General features: G+C 45.7%; 1 protein-coding gene and 1 non-coding gene across 2 annotated transcripts; both read left to right on the top strand.

Annotated features, from left to right (window-relative positions):
- The first annotated feature begins 7,861 nt into the window (after positions 1-7,861).
- Positions 7,862-7,933, top strand: TRNAC-ACA (transfer RNA cysteine (anticodon ACA)). Its single transcript has one exon. It is a non-coding gene; the product is annotated as a tRNA-Cys (tRNA).
- A 1,948-nt stretch (positions 7,934-9,881) lies between these two features.
- Positions 9,882-12,499, top strand: TBCC (tubulin folding cofactor C). The gene has a single exon (XM_068960802.1). It carries the CDS (start codon positions 9,882-9,884, stop codon positions 10,917-10,919), a length of 1,038 nt encoding a protein of 345 aa, XP_068816903.1. The 3' UTR covers positions 10,920-12,499.
- Positions 12,500-17,732: the final 5,233 nt, after the last annotated feature.

The following is a 17,732-nucleotide window of genomic DNA, read 5'->3' as shown; positions in this document are numbered from 1 at the left end:
TACAATGTGCCGTATTATCTGCTAAGAGTTACGATCTGCCAACAGCTCCCCCCCTCCCTCTGAAGACCTATGCTCCACCCATCAAGAACTGGAATCTATTTCTCCTTGTCTTGAATCTGGGCAGCTTTGTGATTTGCTTTGACCAAATGAAGTGACATTGTACCAATTCCGGCTTAAGCCTGAAGAGAGCTGGTGGCACTTACTTTTGGCCCTTGGGAAGCCAGCCACCATGCAAAGCTGGAGCCCAATAGCAATATTAGGAAGGAGACTGAAGCAGGAGATAGGCTGGGTGGAGGGGACGAGGTGCAGTACCAAGGCTGAAGACATATGAGAGAGGCTGTCTTGGAGGCTCCAGACCCAGTTCAGCCCACAGAACTGTGAGAAATAAGTTACTGCTATTTCAAACCAGTAAGTTTTGGGTTCGTTTGCTACACAGCAATAAACTGAAACTTACGTATCGAAGAGAAAGGACATCACTGGGACAATAAGGACTTCCTTTAAAGCCATCTTAAAATAGGTATTTTGGACAGTGGAAATATCGAGACATAGAAATATCTAGAAAAGTGTTGGAAGTCCAAGTTTGGGCCCAGGAGAGAAGCAGGAGGAGCCAGGGATTCCAGAATCAATCAGCATAAGGACAGGACTCGGTGCCCTGGGAGGAGGAGGAGAGCTCACCAGGGGAGGTGTGAGGAACTAGAAACTGGTACCAGGACAGAAATCTGGCCCCACGGATACTTAGGGGACAGCTGGAGAGAAGCTGGTAAAGAAGATGAAGAATAGTGATCAGGGATGGAGAGAGAACACACAGAACCAGGGAGCTGTACTCTGAGAAGGGGTTATCCAGTGCTGAGAGCCACAAAGAACAACGGACTTGAACATTAGGAGGGAATGGGGATTTCCCACTGAAGTAGCAGAGGCAGAAACCAGGTGATAAGGGATTAAGGAGGGAATAAGATAGAGAATCTGAACATAGCAAACGTAGATGACTGTTCTTAAAAGTCTGTTGTTACAGTTGAACCCAGAGAAACCAGAGACTAGATTGGCAGCTGCCAGGGGTGGGATGGGAGATGGACAAAGGTGGTCAAAAGATACAAACTTCCAGGCACTTCGCTGGTGGTAAAGTGATGCAGGAGACACAGGTTGTATCCCTGGTCTGGAAAGATTCCACATGCTATGGGGCAACTAAGCCCGCGGGCCACAACTACGGAGCCTGTGCTCCTCACCAAGAGCAGCCACCACAATGAGAAGCCCATGCACCGAAAGAATGAGTAGCCCCAGTTCACTGCAACTAGAGAAAGCGCGGCAATGAAGACCCAACACAGCCAGAAATAAATAGAAAGTTACAAACTTTCAGTTACAAGACGAGTAAGTTCTGGAAATGTAACATACGGCATGTTGACTACAGTTAACAATGCTGTTGTTGAGTCCCTAAGTCGGGTCAGACTCTTTTTCGATCTATGGACTGTAGCCCGCTAGGCCAAGTCCCCTGCGCTGGCAAGCGGGTTCTTTACCACTGAGCCACCAGGGAAGCCCCACAGTTAACAACACATGCGCCCCCAGTGGCTCAGTCATATATATAGTAAAAGAAGGACTGATCCTTCCATCATTAGAAGGTCTGATGCTGAAGCTGAAGATCCAGTACTCTGGCTACCTGATGCAAAGAGCTGACTTATTGGAAAACACTTTGATGCTGGGAGAGATTGAGGGCAAGAGAAGAAAGGGGAGACAGAGGATGAGATGGTTGGATGGCATCACTGACTCAGCGGACTTGAATTTGAGCTAACTCAAGGAGAGTGAAGGACAGGGGAGCCTGGCATGCTGCAGTCCCTGGGGTTGCAAAGAGTTGGACATGACTTAGCAACTGAACAACAACAACAAATACAAACACACACACACACAAACACACACACACAAGTCAAATCATCACAATGAGTACCTTAAACTCACACAATATATCTCAACAAAGCCAGGAAAAAAATAAACCCGATTACCTCTCCCACAAAATTTTTTTCAAAAAGTTGAATAAAATATAAAGTCTATTTTAATAGGGACTTCCCTGGTGGTCCAGTGGTTAAGAATCTGCCTTCCAATGCAGGGGATACAGGCTCGATCCCTGGTCAGGGAGCCAAGATCCCACATGCTGCAGGGCAACTAAGCTTGTGCCTATGCTCTGCAACAAAGAGCCCAAACAATGCAATTAAGACCTGAGGCAGCCTAGTAAATAAATAAATAATTTTTAAACAATTTATTTATAAATATTTTTTTAAATACATATTTTTTAAAAAGTCTATTGACAAAAGAGGGAAAAAAGTATTTCTTTGGGTACATGAAAGGACAAAAGGAAAACTGTTTTAAGTGGAGGGAACTTGCTTGCTCAGAAGAGAAACCAAAGAAGCAGCATTAAAGATCCTGAAGAAACAGAGGATGGGGGTGGCTCAAGGTTCCAGGAAATGGGAGGGACACAGATCAGGTGGAGGTGTTGGCCTTGAAGAAGAAGGGCAAGAGGCAAAGAGGTGGATCTTCACAGAGAGGTAATAAGAGGGAGGCAAGGTGTGGTTCCTCTCTGGGGGCCTTGCTGTCCATGGGATTCTCCAGGCAAGCATACTGGAGTAGGAGGCCATGCCCCTTTCCAGGGGATCTTCCCAACCCAGGTCTCCAGCACTGTGGGCAGATACTTTATTGTCTGACCCACCAGGGAAGCCCAAGAATACTGCAGTGGGTAGCCTATCCCTTCTCCAGGGGAACTTCAGACCAAGGAATCATACCGGGGTCTCCTGCATTGCAGGCGGATTCTTTACCAGCTGAGCTGCTCAGGAAGCCCCCGAGAAGACCAGGTTAAGGTCATCTGCTGACAGGCAGCGTGGGTCTTGGAAGACTGACATAAGTTTCTGAAGATTTTGGAGGGAATGCAGGAGGGGCCACAGGAGTCAAGTTTCCAGACCTTTCTAGAGAAGCCCCACCACAAGAATTCCTGCCTTCTGAGCCTCAGGCTGTCCATGCCAGCTTCTCTCCTCTACCCTGCCCCCAGCCCTGCTCCATCCCCTGAGTCAGTCTCTGGTCTAGATGGCCCCCTGGAAGATTGCTCCTTCATTCTCAAGTATTTGCTGACCATCCACACCATCAGCCCTGCCTTTCTGGGCAACACTCTCTCTCTCTTCCCACAAGATATCCAAACGTTTCCCCTACTTTTCAGATACCTCACACCTCTTTCCTTTCACACCCAGCAGAGGACCCCGCGACCCACTCACAGAGGGCACAGACACCGTCAGACTCATCAAACATGCAAGTTTACCAACAGCTGCACCCTCTCCCGCTGACACATCAACTTAAAACTGCCGTTTGATTAGGAGGTCTTGGCCAACATTTTAAAATACAATAAAAAGAATAGAAAATAGCATCTACTATATATCCCAAGAGTATTTGCTGTTTCTTAAAGCTTGTGTTTCAATTATGATGCATCTGTTACTGTGAGTTGAGAGCAAATGGTTTGCGTATGTTTGAAAACTTTCACAATAAAAAGTTAATACAATAGCGCTGCCATAGAGAAAGCTGTCCTTCCCTTTATCCATGGCTAATCCTCACACCTGTGTTTTGTGTCCCATCTCCTCCAGGGCCCTTAGGTTATGTCTTTTTTTTTTCTGTAAAAACCAGAAATATCTCACTGGCCTCCCTGCACCGCCTGTTTATTCCCTCCTCCCTCCTCACAGACTCCTCCAAAGAGTTATATGGATTCGGCATCTGCTCCAGCCCTTCCCTCTCACCTATCCCCTGCGGCCTCCTGCTCCCAGCACTCCTGGATACAGCTCTCCACAAAGTGACCAGTGACCCCTGAGCCGACATACCTAGAGGACACCTTCCAGGGTTCACTGACTCCATGTTCATTCCTGTTCCTCCTTCCAGCCAGAGCTCAACCCTGCCTGCTCCGGAAGACTTCACTGACCTCCCAACAAGGTCAAACCTCCCATGAGGGGCACCCACTGTTCCTCTGTCCTTCCTAACAGCTGTCAATTGTCACTGTTACAATTTCACATTTGTGTAATTATCTGCCCCAGATTAGGCCTCCTCAAGGAGGAAAGGGACTCTGCCTATCTTGACGCACTTGGCAGCCGGAGAACCTCCCAGGCTCAGCGCTGGGCATGGATCCATAAGCAGCAGCAGCCCCTGTGCTAGGTCTTAGCGGTACAATGAGGAAGGGACATCCCAGAAAGTGACGGGAGCTGAGGAGGTGAAGAAAGCCAGGGGCAGAGGAGGAAGGCAGAAGCTGCTCCCATTCTGCTTCCCAGACCAAGGTAGAGCCTTTTCCAGAACAGCACGTGCCTGCATGGCTGACACCCCTCACTGGCTTTGTGTCAGAAAAGTCAGCCACCCAGACTGGAAAATTGGCTATATATTTCATACCTGACACGCACAACTTGTAGTGAATCCTTTTAACCCACTACACATTCAATATTTGCTGAAAGATGAATAGGTGACACCTACTTCTGGAATCCAGCTACTAGAAAACAGAGGCTGGATTTATTTGCCCAGGAATGGCCTGCACAGGGTTCCTGATAAACACCAAAGAACACAAAAGGCCTCATTCTTTGCTATCTGACCACACCCAAAGACGGTTTTATTGTGTTAGCTGCTTTCATTCCTTAGTTACTGATTTTCTGTGGCATATCACTACACAAATATTCTCTTAAGGATGTTAAAAGATCAAATAAATACAACAAGTATTTAAAATTACAAACATAGTATGGAGATGCAACCAGAAAGTTCAAATTGTGGGAAACTCTATTAAACAAGTGATCATTTTTCTCAACAAAACACTTGAGAGAGAGAGGAGGAGGATTTAAAAGTGATTAAAGACACACATTAACTAGGCACACTGTATAGAAGTTTGGATCCTTATTCAAATAAAGTAATTTTTAAAAGGAAATTATAATCTGAGAAATGTGAATATTGGTTTGGATCAGTGGTTCCCCTAACAGCCTGAAACTCAGATAATAATGGAGAAACAGTCGCCACTTTTTTGGACTGTGGCTCAGCAGTAAAAGAATCTGCCTGCAATGCAGGAGACTTGCAGGAGATGCAAGTTCGAGCCCTGGGTCGGGAAGATCCCCTGGAGGAAGAAATGGCAACCCACTCCAGCATTCTTGTCTGGAAAATCCAAAGGACAGAGGAGCCTGGTGGGCTACAGTCCATAAGGTTGGAAAGAGTTGAACACGACTGACTAAACAACAACAACTAATAGTATTGTGGTTGTGTTTTTAAAAAGACAGCCTTAATCTTTTGGAGATACATATTGAAATATTCGTGGATTGTAAAATATTCAATAATATAAAGTTTGGGATTCATTTTAAAATAAGCAAGTTACAACCAGAAATGGAACAACTGATTGGTTTAAAATTGGGAAAAGAGTATGACAAGGCTGTATATTGTCACCCTGCTTATTTAATTTATATGCACAGTACATCATGAGAAATGCTTGGCTGGATGAATCACAAGCTGTAATCAAGACTGCCAGGAGAAATATCAACAACCTTAGATATGCAGATGATGCCACTCTAATGATGGAAAGTGAAGAGGAACTAAAAAGCCTCTTGATGAAGGTGAAAGAGGAAAGTGAAAATGCTGGCTTGAAACTCAACATTAAAAAACTAAGATCATGGCATCCAGTCCCATCACTTCATGGCAAATAGAAAGGGAAAAAGTGGAAGCAGTGACAGATTTTATTTTCTTGGGCTGCAAAATCACTGTAAATGGTGACTGCAGCCACAAAACTAAAAGATGCTTGCTCCTTGGAAGGAGAGGTATGACAAACCTAGGCAGCATATTAAAAAGCAGAGACATCACTTTACTGACAAAGGTCCATATAGTCAAAGCTGTAGTTTTTCCAGTGGTCATGTACAGATGTGGAGTTGCATCATAAAGAAGGTATAGAGCCAAAGAATTGATGCTTTTGAACTGTGGTGCTGGAGAAGACTCTTGAGAGTCCCTTGGACAGAAAGGAGATCAATCCTGAATGTTGATCTTAAAGGAAAATCAACCCTGAATATTCATTGGAAGACTACTGCTAAAGCTGAAGCTCTAATACTTTTTGCACCTGATGTGAAGAGCTGACTCACTGGAAAAGATCCTGATGCTGGGAAAGACTAAAGGCAAAAGGAGAAAGAGATGACAGAGGATGAAGTGATTACATAGCATCACTATCTCAATAGACATGGATCAGAGCAAACCCCGGGAAATATCGGAGGACAGAGGAGCGTGGCATGCTGCAGTCCATGAGGCCACAGAGAATCAGACAAGACTTAGCAACTGAACAACAACAAGAAAAAATCAGAGTGAGGTGGAGTGGGAAAGTGGCTAGGGTTTTAGAAGAAACAAGACTGCCAGTTGTGAATTGCTGAAGTTGGGTGATAGGTACATGTAAACACTCTCCTCTCTACTTTTTAAATTTTCAAAAAGTTAAAAAATGTATTTAACAAATAGAACCATTAAAGCATCTAAATTTTTGTTAAATAATTTTTAAAGTCTGGAACACATTACAATTCTTTCACTTTCCAAGATGTCTAATGGACAGCAGTTCTTCGATTCACAAGCTTTGTAAAGCATCCTTGAAAGCGGGATCCAGAACTCACGGGCAGCTTGCCTTCTGCCACATTTCCACTGTAAAGCATTACCCTTCCATCAGAACAGGCATGTCCTTCTGAGGAGCTGGGGCCCTTTCAAGGATGCACACTGAATCAACCGCCCTCAAGTGTCATAAAGAAGACGCACACACGGCCTGGCAACGCCTTCCTACTGCTCTCGAAATGTAGCTTTAAACCTATGTCTTGACCACCTACCCTGGCTTGCCGCTGTGCTGGGGTCTGTCAAGAACTGTCAAGCCCGACCGCCTTCATGATACAGTGGTTGAGAATCACCTGGGACACAGGTTCATTCCCTAGTCTGGGAAGATCCCACATACCATAGAGCACTAAGCCTGTGTGCCACCACTACTGAGCCTGTGCTTCAGAGCTTGAGGGCTGCAACTACTGCAGCCTGGGCACACCTGCAGTCCATGCTCCACAACAGAAGCCACCAGAAGCCCACACACTGCCACGAAGAGGAGCTCCCACTCACGACAACTAGAGAAAGCCAGAGTGCAGCAGTGGAGACCCAGCAAAATCAAAAATAAATGATAAATACATTGTAGATTATAAAAATAATATATTATAATAAATGATAAATACATTATATATTATAAAAAAGAACATTCAAGCCAGTGCTTCACAATGACCAGACTTCTGACCCCTGTCCATTCCCACTGGAGCCTCACATTAGTCTTTGAAGGCACCTCCTACACACTGATGGCACCCCACTCCAGTACTCTTGCTGGAAAATCCCATGGATGGAGGAGCCTGGTAGGCTACAGTCCATGGGGTTGCAAAGAGTAGGACAAAACTAAGCGACTTCACTTTCTTTCTTTCTTTCCCACACCCTGGGTCTGCAGGGTGACCCATTCATTCTTGCCCTTTACTGCCCCTTTTTCATTAAAGTCTGAACTAACCAACTTAAAATACTTGGAAACTTCCAAAATCTACTGGACCCTATCCCCAAACCACTCACTGGGCATAAGTGAAGTTCTTCAAAGGGTTTAATGGCCTTCCATTCCACTTCAGATACAGACAACACTATCCCCTACCCCCAGGGTCACTGTAGCTAATTCAAAAACGTTGTCTCACTCCTGTTGCAACACCCAAGCGCAATAAACCTTGTTTGCTACAAACTTCTTAACTGGAGACGGAACAGACTGTACTGCTGAAATACTTAGGTGAGGCAGGTCAGATTTTTCTCCCTAGCAAAATAAACCTTCTCTAAACCTTCCCTAGGGGCTTCCCAGGTGGCTCAGATGGTAAAGCGTCTGCCTACAGTGCGGGAGACCCGGGTTCGATCCCTGGGTTGGGAAGATCCCCTGGAGAAGGAAATGGCAAGCCACTCCAGTACTCTTGCCTGGAAAATTCTTTGGACTAAGGAGCCTGGTAGGCTACGGTCCATGCGGTCGCAAAGAGTCGGAAACGACTGAGCGACTTCACTTCAAACCTTCCCTGGTTAAATCAATTCTTCACAAAATAAATCAGCTATTGCATTCCCCCATATGACCCAAAGACAAGATAACCAGTTATATTTCGTTCACCCGCCTTGGAAACATACTTCACACACACACACACACACACACACACACACACACACACACACACACACGTCTCCATCTATCCTGTCCATGAAACAACGCAAATTAAAATCTATCTTACATACTACAAGCGCAAGCACAAGATGTTTTCAGCAACGTCATTTTCATCAGGTGCATGTCTACAAACACAACAATTCCATCCCCGAGTGGAATCTGCCAAACAGTGTGACCTGCGCTGACTTTCAGCGGAGAAACTCGGGAATTTATGTTTGGTTTTCGTTTTAAATGAGAAGGAAAGGAGGAGAGTGGGTATTGAAAAAGTGGGGGAGGAATCTTAATCCTCTCATTTCCTCCCATTTTTTTCTGCATCAAAATGCAGGTATATCAGTACCATTTCAAGTGACAGTTTCTCGGGCAATTAACTACCCCGACGGAGGTTGGAAACCGGGGGTGGAGATAAAGGTGGAACCGGCGACTGTAAGGACGGGGAGGGTCAGAGGCCCCGGCGCTCAGCCGAGCACGCGAGGTGCCCAGCGCCGGCTGCCGGCCGCGCCCGGGTTCTCTCCCAGCCCGCTGTTCTGGGTTTTGCCAGCGATTGCGCCGTCCAGGCTGCCCACTCACACCTCTGGCTGGTCCCGACTTTAGGGGAGGCTCATTTACTTCCGGTGATAAATCCCTCCCACCACCTCTAAAAATAATGTAACATTTCCCCCATCACTATCCTAACCACCGACGGCCCCACAGACGGCCGCCGAGTCCGGGGCTGGGGTTTCAGCCCCCCGCGCGGCCAGCAGCGGCCAGCTGGGCAGGGAGTGACGGCCCAGGGGGGTTAGGGCGTGGGAGGAAGAGGGAGGGGGTGTGGAGTCTCACCCTGCCCCCGCCCCCACCCCCACCCTTTCGACTGCAGCAATTGGCAAAAAAAAGAAATAGTAATCCGTTTTTAGACTCCTCCAGGGCCCCCTGGACCCGGCTGCAGTGAGGACCTCAGTCTCTCCCGTACGTGCCCTTCGCCTTCTCCCGCCCGGGTAACTGCCTTCGGGAATCCAGGAGCCCCAGGCCACGCGGAACTGCAGCGGCGCGGGGGTGGGTAGGAGGGTTTAGGGGCGGCAAGAATGGGTTGGGGGAAGGGGTGGTGGAAGGAAAAAGAAAGAAAAAAACCAAGAGACATGCAAGCGGCTCCCTAGCCAGCTGTTCCAGCTGCCGCTTCCACCCGCGCCGGCCGGGCGGTGTAATATTCTGCCCCCCCTCCATCTTTCTCACCACTACCTGTCCCCCCCACCCACCCACCACACGCACACATTCCCCCCACCAGTTGCGGATCTCCGGCCTGTTAGGGGGTAGTAGGGAGGAGCTGGGGGGGAGGGGGAGTCCTGCGAGTTTCTAACCTTGTTCTTATAAACAAACCCACATGTGCAGCTGCCGCTGCTGCAACTCACCCCACAATCCCGGATATAAGTCCTGCCCCTTTAAGAAGAAAAAAAGCTTCCCCCGCCTGCCTCCCACCCCACCCATCCACCAGGACCTTTGTCTCCCCACCCCCTCTGTCAGTCTGCCCCGCCCCACATCCCCGCCCCCTCCAGTGCAGAGGAACCAATGGGCGAAGAAAATAAGGCCGGGGTGTGACGTCAGCATGCCCGGCCAATCACAGGGCGCGTTGGTGGGAGGCCTTGCGAAGGGCGCGCCCGGAGGAAGGAAGGCAGGAGAAAGGAAGCTTGAAGTTAAGATGGAGGCTGGTGGTTTGTCCGCAGCTGGCCTAGCGAACGGGGACTTGGGATCCCAGCGAGAGCGGACCCTGGTGCCCGAGCGGCTTCAGAAGCGAGAACATGAGCGGCAACTGGAGGTAGAAAGGCGGAAGCAAAAGCGGCAGGACCAGGAGGTGGAAGGGGAGAAGAGCGACTTTTTCGCCGCTGCCTTCGCTCGGGAGCGATCGGCCGTGGAAGAGCTTCTGGAAAGCGGGGACTCCGTCGAGCGGCTGGAGGAGGCGGCCGCTCGGTTGCAGGGGCTTCAGAAACTTATAAACGACTCGGTTTTGTTCCTGGCCGCCTACGATTTGCGGCAAGCGCAAGAGGTGCTGGCGCGGCTGCAGGCGGCCCTGGCCAAGCGGCGCCAGGAGCTTCAGCCTAAGAAGCGTTTCGCTTTCAAGACCCGCAAGAAGGATGCTGCTTCAGCCACGCAAGTAGATTCGGCTCCCGTCGCCCCGGCGGCGGAGGGCATCCTGACCTCCCCGCCGCCCTTGAAGGAGGAGGGAGATTTCGACTCCAGCTGGATCTGCGGCTTCTCCAATCTGCAGTCCCAAGTTTTGGAGAAGAGAGCTGAGGAGCTGCACCAGCAGGACGTCCTTTTGACCCAACTGAGAAACTGCACGATCAAACTCTATGGCAATCCCAACACCCTGCGGTTGACCAAGGCCCAAGGCTGTACGCTGCTCTGCGGTCCAGTGTCCACCTCCGTGTTCCTGGAGGACTGCAGTGACTGCGTGCTGGCCGTGGCCTGCCAGCAGCTCCGCGTACACACCACAAAAGACACCCGCATCTTCTTGCAGGTGACCAGCAGGGCCATCATGGAGGACTGCACCGGGATCCAGTTCGCCCCCTACACCTGGAGCTACCCTGGCATCGACAAGGACTTCGAGGGCTCTGGTTTAGACAAGAACAAAAATAACTGGAACGACGTTGACGATTTCAACTGGCTGGCCCGGGATGTGGCCTCTCCGAACTGGAGTGTTCTTCCTGAAGAAGAGCGAAGGATCCAGTGGGACTAAGCAGTTGTCACTCTTCGCTTCCACCAAATACTTCCCTGTGGGACTGAGGCCGGATCTTGGGACCCCAAAGTTTACTGTAGTCATGCTATGTTTTGATTATTTTAAGACTTTGAGGTTGTGAATAGGCTTCTACTTTTGATTTCCATTAAATTGGCAGGTGTAGCACTTTAAAGAATTTTTGTTATTTTGGTACTGCCTAGGACCTATTGTTAGACGGTGATACTTTGAAGCTGTAAGGGGAAAAAGTGTGGTTGTATGTTGGTTTTTAATGATTTGTGGTGTTTAAAACTTATGCTTGATAAAGTAGGCCTTTAATAAATATTTGTTTAATGAACGAATTCAGTAGGGCTCTAGTAGGAGCCAGTTAGTCTGTAACTAAGGTATCAGACCTGTTTAAAATGCCATTAACCAAGAGCTTTTTTGACTTGCAGGTTTAACTTCCATAAGTATTTTTTAGTGCATCGATGGAAGGACTCTTATCTGGTCTTCAGCTACAAGTTGGCTTGGGTTTTTGGCATCCAGCTACTCATTCACTTGGATCCTAAGTTTTGGCAATGGGCTGCAAGAGCCTCATGAGCCTTAACCACCCATAAAGCCACAGTAGTTCCAGCTGCCAGTTTTTGTGCACTTAGAATGTTATTGACACCATTGTAAGCACCTTACTGGTGTCCTCAGAATCTTATGAGGTAGGTTCTGTTAATGCAATTTTTCAAGTAAGGAAACAGATAAGTAAGTTACCCGAAGGCCACACAGCTGGAGTGGTGGGCTGGATTTGAAACCAGGTACTCTGGCTCCAGAGCCCAGCTTAATCACTACTAGATATTGATAATGGAGTTGGGAAGAAAGCTTCCAAAATTAAGAAGGGCAAATAGCTTTTGGCATAATAGTGCTAAGTATCTATTCTCATATTCTAAAAGAACGGAGGCAAACATACGGCTGAGTCTTAATTTTTTGACTCATTTTGCTATAATTCTCTGCTGTTACAAATTTGGCTTTCTGCTCTGTACACTACAACCCATTATTAAATGGAAAGTTGTATGATTTTCAAAAAGGTTTTTTTGGGTCTAGTGGCTTTGTAAGTGGGTGTGCTTTTTATTTCATAACTACTACAAGTATTAAGGTGCTTAAATATCTCAAATATTATATGTTCTCTTTTGTTCCAAAAAAGGATTTACAGTGGCTTCTAGGATATGTGAAGTATAACAAAATGATAAATGACAAGGAGGAACCAGGGTAGAGTGACAAACTGCATGCAAGCAGGAATGAAGCCAATAAACAAATGTAGCTGCCAAACTCGGTTCCTTAGCTGGGTGTGAATGCAGATTATTTTTTTCCTCAACCATTAACTGACTTGAAAAGGGATCCTAATCAGTTTCACAATTTGCATCATCTACAAACAAGAGGGAAAAATATCATTTAGTTGGGAGAATTAGTTCTGATAATAGACAACATATAATTAAATCCTCAACCATATCTTTACATTAGAAACTTGTATATCCTAAAGCTGTTCCCCTAGAGACATAGTTTACACAAGTGCACTTAAGGATAAACAATGCTTAAATAAAAAAGGTTTAAAAAGTGAATAAATAAACCATGCTTCTCTTTTTTGGCTACACAGCCTGGCATTCAGGATCTTAGTTCCCTGACCAGGGGTTGAACCCGGGCCTTGGCTGTGAAAGCTTGGAGTCCCAACCACTGGACTGTCAGGGAATTATCCAAGAATAAACCATGCTTGTGACACTAATGGGCTTGCAATTCATTTCTGTGGACTGGTCATTTTTGTAGGAAAGTTTACTTTGCTAATTAAATCTAAAAAATAAATTCCCTTGAATCTTGGAAACCTTATGGCAGTATGAACCATAGTAATGCTTGTTAATCTCAGCGTAGCTTTCTCTGCTGCTCAAAAAGCCTGTCCTGCCTTCCTGAATGATGCCAAGTCTCTCAGACCCTTTCCTACTTTTTTTTTCAGCCATGCCTTCCAGTTTGTTGAGGGGACCTTAGTTCCCAGACCAGGGATTGAACTTGGGCCCCCTGCAGTGGAATCCTAACCACTGGACCACCAGGGAAGTCCCAGCCCCTTCTTAAGTTCACAATGATGTACCTGTAACTCTGCCGACAACCCGACCAGTTATAGGCTATCCAACTAGCTCCCACAATGTCCCTCAGTATTTGAAAACATTTCCATCTTTGCTGATCTTCCTCACTAGAGGCAAGTCTCTTGCCCAGAGCTTCCTCTTCCACTCGTGGAACCAACCTCCTATGGCTCTCACTCCCTTTCCACAGGCCTTTTTCTTTTAAGATATCCCATCCTGAGATCCTCCACCCTACATGTCACTGAATGACGCTCCAGCTCCTTTCTTGTGTGTCTGACATCTTAAAACAGCTGTGTCCACTTTATATCCACGCTCCCTTTCAGTCTTTGTAATTTTAACTCTTCTCTGCTGAAAGTGCGCTTTGATGATCTTTGTTGTTTAGTCGCCCAGTTTTGTGACCTCATGGATTGGGACTTTTCCAGGCAAGAATACTGGAGTGGATATATTAGTGGCTTGATCACCAAATCTACTGGCTCCTTCCCCTCCCCTCAACTTAGCCTTTTTACTCTGGGTACAGTGTACTCTGTGTTTGAGGTACAGTTTACGCTTATCCTTGAACTTCTCTCCTTGACCATAAGCTTTCTCTAACCTGTTTCCGGTAGGACGGCTTCCCTTCATTGGGATTCTGGTAATTTATAGCCTTTAAATATAAGTGATGCCCAAAGTTTTGAGCATCAAAACTTAGCTTTTTTTAAAAAAAATATTTACTTATTTGACTGTGTCGGGTCTTAGTTGTAGCACACAGGACTTTCGTTGCTGCATGGGAGATCTTCATTACGGTATGCAGGATCTTTAGTTTCAGCATGCGGGATCTAGTTCCCTGACCAGGGATTGAACCCAGACCCCCACATTGGGAGCACAGAGTCTTAACCACTGGACCACCAGGGCAGTCCTCTTTAGCTTCTTTTTGTATTCATTCTCTCAGAGCCTCAGCTCTCAACCTATGTGCACAGTCTTGGGTTTGTGCCCCAAGCCTCGACCCTTATTGGGCTTACCTGACTTTCAGATTCCAAATTCTTATTGTTCTTTTTTTCTGTTGTTTTCCTTTGGCTGTGATCTTAGTTCCCTCGCTAGGGATAGAACCTGGGCCTACAGCAGTGAAAGTGCCACATCCTAACCAATGGACCACCAGGAAATTCCCTCAAATTCCATATATTGTTAAAGATCTCCGTTTTTCACTTTTTCTCACCCAAGTTCCATGTTCAAGGATGTCACTCTTCTCCAGGCACCCAATGCTTACCAGGTCTAGTGACAGACTTTATTCTGGGGGGCTCCAAAATCACTGCAGATGGTGACTGCAGCCATGAAATTAAAAGATGCTTACTCCTTGGAAGAAAAGTTATGACCAACCTAGATAGCATATTAAAAAGCAGGGACATTACTTTGCTAACAAAGGTCCACCTAGTCAAAGCTATGGTTTTTCCAGTAGTCTTGTATGGAGGTGAGAGTTGGACTATAAAGAAAGCTGAGCGTAGAAGAATTGATGATTTTGAACTGTGGTGTTTGAGAAGACTCTGAAGAGTCCCTTGGACTGCAAGGAGATCCAACCAGTCCATCCTAAAAGAAATCAGTCCTGAATATTCATTGGAAGGACTGATGCTGAAGCTGAAACTCCAATACTTTAGCCATCTGATGAGAACTGACTCATTGGAAAAGACCCTGATGCTAGGAAAGACTGAAGGCAGGAGAAGGGGACAACAGAGGATGAAAGGGTTGGATGGCATCACTGACTCAATGGACATGAGTTTGAGTAAATTCCAGGAGTTGGTGATGCACAGGGAGGCCTGGTGTGCTGCAGTCCATGGGGTTGCAGAGTCGGATACAACTGAGCCGCTGAACTGAACTGAACTGTACTGAAGCTGGTGAAGTCCACGAGCAAGGCTGCTGCAAGAAAGTCACTAGGGAGTGGGGGACCAGATGACTTGGCAGACAAATTCAGATATTTAAAAAACACTGGACAAGACAAGCACAACGTTTTTTGCAGTCTCCATCTGGCCCCTGAGGTGGCCAGTGATGAGTGATGCCCAAATCATGTCAGTTCCATTCCCAGGTCTCAGCTATTCATCCTGTCCTCTCAAGTCTTTCTGCTATTTCAGGAAGATAGACCCTATCTCTTTCCCTTATGCTTAAACTGGGATGGATTTTTTTTTTTTTACAAAGACAAAAAAAAAAACCCAAATCTATATTAACAAATCATGCTGGTGCTACTGCTGCTGCTAAGTCACTTCAGTCTTGTCTGACTCTGTGCGACCCCAGAGACGGCAGCCCACCAGGCTCCTCCATCCCTGGGATTCTCCAGGCAAGAACACTGGAGTGGGTATATTAAAGTCATACCTCTGAATTAAAATCATTGATTTAAAGTCACTTTAAGTTTTTATTAAACAAATCTAATGACAATCATCATTGCAGTGAGGGCATATTCACCAATTAGTGTAATGACCATATATTTTCACTAAGATCAACTCTGGAAAAGCAATAAAATTGCAGAGCAGTCAAGCAATCAGAGCTTATTAAATATCATTTATGATCAGTTATGTTAAATACAATAGTACAGTATTAGATGCTTGTGTGAATGCTCACTCCCTCAGTTGTGTCTGACTCTTTGCAACCCCACGGACTGTAGCCTGCCAGGCTCCTCTGTCCATGGAATCTTCCAGACAAGAATACTGGAGCGGTTGACAGAAAACAACAAAATTCTGTAAAGCAATTATCCTTCAATTAAAAAAATAAATTAATTGTAAGAATTAAAGATTTTAAAAATAAATAAATAAATAAATAAAAGGAGAGCAATAGGCAAAAAAAGAAAGAATACTGGAGTGGATTGCCATTTCCTTCTCCAGGGGATCTTCCCAACCCAGGAATCCAACCTGTGGCTCCTGCATTGACAGCCAGATTCTTTACTACTAAGCCACCTGGGATGCTCCCACGATATTATGTGAGTATTGTATAATTATAAAAGTGTCACTGCAGAGTCTCAATCACAAAAGAACAGGAGAAAATGGTCAATTTACTTAAAAGTTTTAATACTAAAGTTCTGACTGCCATGCAAGAGTCATTATTTAACAACAACAACAACAAAAAATAGTTGTGTTAATCAGGCAGAAATGAACAAAAACAGTAAGATGTAAAGATTCAACTTCCTATGGCTGATGTTACTTCTTAGTAATACAATGTTTTAGAAACATCATGGAATTACTGTAGCACCACAGAAACTGGACAGCTAAATTACATTTAATTCAAAAGTTTTATTACCCACTCACACTATTTGACTATTTTCTTTGCTTATAGAGTAAGTAAATTGGCCATTACAATTAGATGAATGGTCCATTATTTGCCATCTTTAAGTTTCAAAGAAGGACAGGGATGGACTTCCCTGGTGGTACAGTGGATAGGAACCCACCTGCCAATGCAGGGCACATGGGTTTGATCCCTGGTCTGGGAAGATTCTACATGCCAAAGAGCAACTAAGCCCGACCACCACAACCACATGTGCCTAGAGCCCATGCTCCAGAACAGGAGGGGCTACCACAGTGAGAAGCTGGTGCCCTGCAACTAGAGAAAGCCCCCGGGCAGCAGCCAAGACCCAGTGCAGCCAAAAAGAAAGAAATACGTAGAAAAGGAAGGGCACGGACAATATGACACAAAAGCCATGTTCGATTCAACTGAATAAATATTTGAGCATCCGCTACACACCTTTTCCACGTCGGGCGCTAAGAGCACAAAGGTAAGCAAGGTAAGTGTGTGCTCTTCCTTGATGGAGGCTACAGCCTAGTTGAAGATCAGATAAATGAAAGAACAGTCATGAGAGAGAAACCCTGAGGGCTCCAGTAGGGTCGTGCCCTATTACTATAGCTTCTCCTGGCTAGAAGGAACTTAAGTAAGTCTTCTATATCAACCATCAACCCAGGGTCTGAATTCCCTGGACGACAGCACTCCCCACTACCTACTCAGATCTGCAGCAGTCACAGAAGGAAGCAGTTACTCTTCAAAGGCCTGCCTTCCAAATTTGCAGATACTGTACACTCTGAACCTTGAGGACGGACAAGAACAAGCAAAGAATTTGAAGCCATTTCCTCACCTGGTAACCAAACTCAGTATTCTGCGCAAGCATTTAAGTACTTTATTACAAAATATTTTTTAGTTTGTGTTTATTTCACCAGGAAAGTGATACATAATTTTTGGAACTGATAACAAGGTAGATGTTTGATTCTGAGATGATAGAGCAACGGATTTTCAAAACAGATCATTCATGTACAGGCATCAAAAATTAAAATGTCCTTCTTTCTTTTGATCCCAATGATCCAGTTTTCTTCAGGGAGCAACCACCTTTAACCTGTTTCCTTTGTATTTTTTTGGTCTGTGCAGTTACAAATTTATGTGCAATATACTTTTCTGTCCTCCCACCCCAGTAGAAGCACACTATGTGTACACTTGGGCACTTTGCCTTTGTCCTTAACGTTATATTGGAGATCTTCCCACATAAGTATGTAGCCATCTCATTCTCTTTAACTGCTGTATAGTGTTCCGTTATGTGGAATGTGGCATACTTATTTAACCAGTCTCCAACTGATGAACATTTAGGTTGTTTGCAATCTTTACCCAGTAGAAAAATGCTATAATGAGTATCCTCATACATGAATTATTTAGCATGTGTACAGTGGGTATTAAGGAATAGGCTAAGTACCTCCAAATGGAATTGCTGGATCAATAGGTTATAAAA

This window comes from Capricornis sumatraensis, chromosome 22, assembly GCF_032405125.1.
Source record: "Capricornis sumatraensis isolate serow.1 chromosome 22, serow.2, whole genome shotgun sequence".
NCBI lineage: Eukaryota > Metazoa > Chordata > Mammalia > Artiodactyla > Bovidae > Capricornis > Capricornis sumatraensis.
Note: the sequence above shows the minus strand (reverse complement) of the source record. Positions and strands in the feature narration are given on the sequence as shown.

What these genes read in the sequence shown, in the direction of transcription:
- TBCC (XM_068960802.1), top strand. Translation starts at nt 9,882, where the DNA reads ATGGAGGCTGGTGGTTTGTCCGCAGCTGGCCTAGCGAACGGGGACTTG.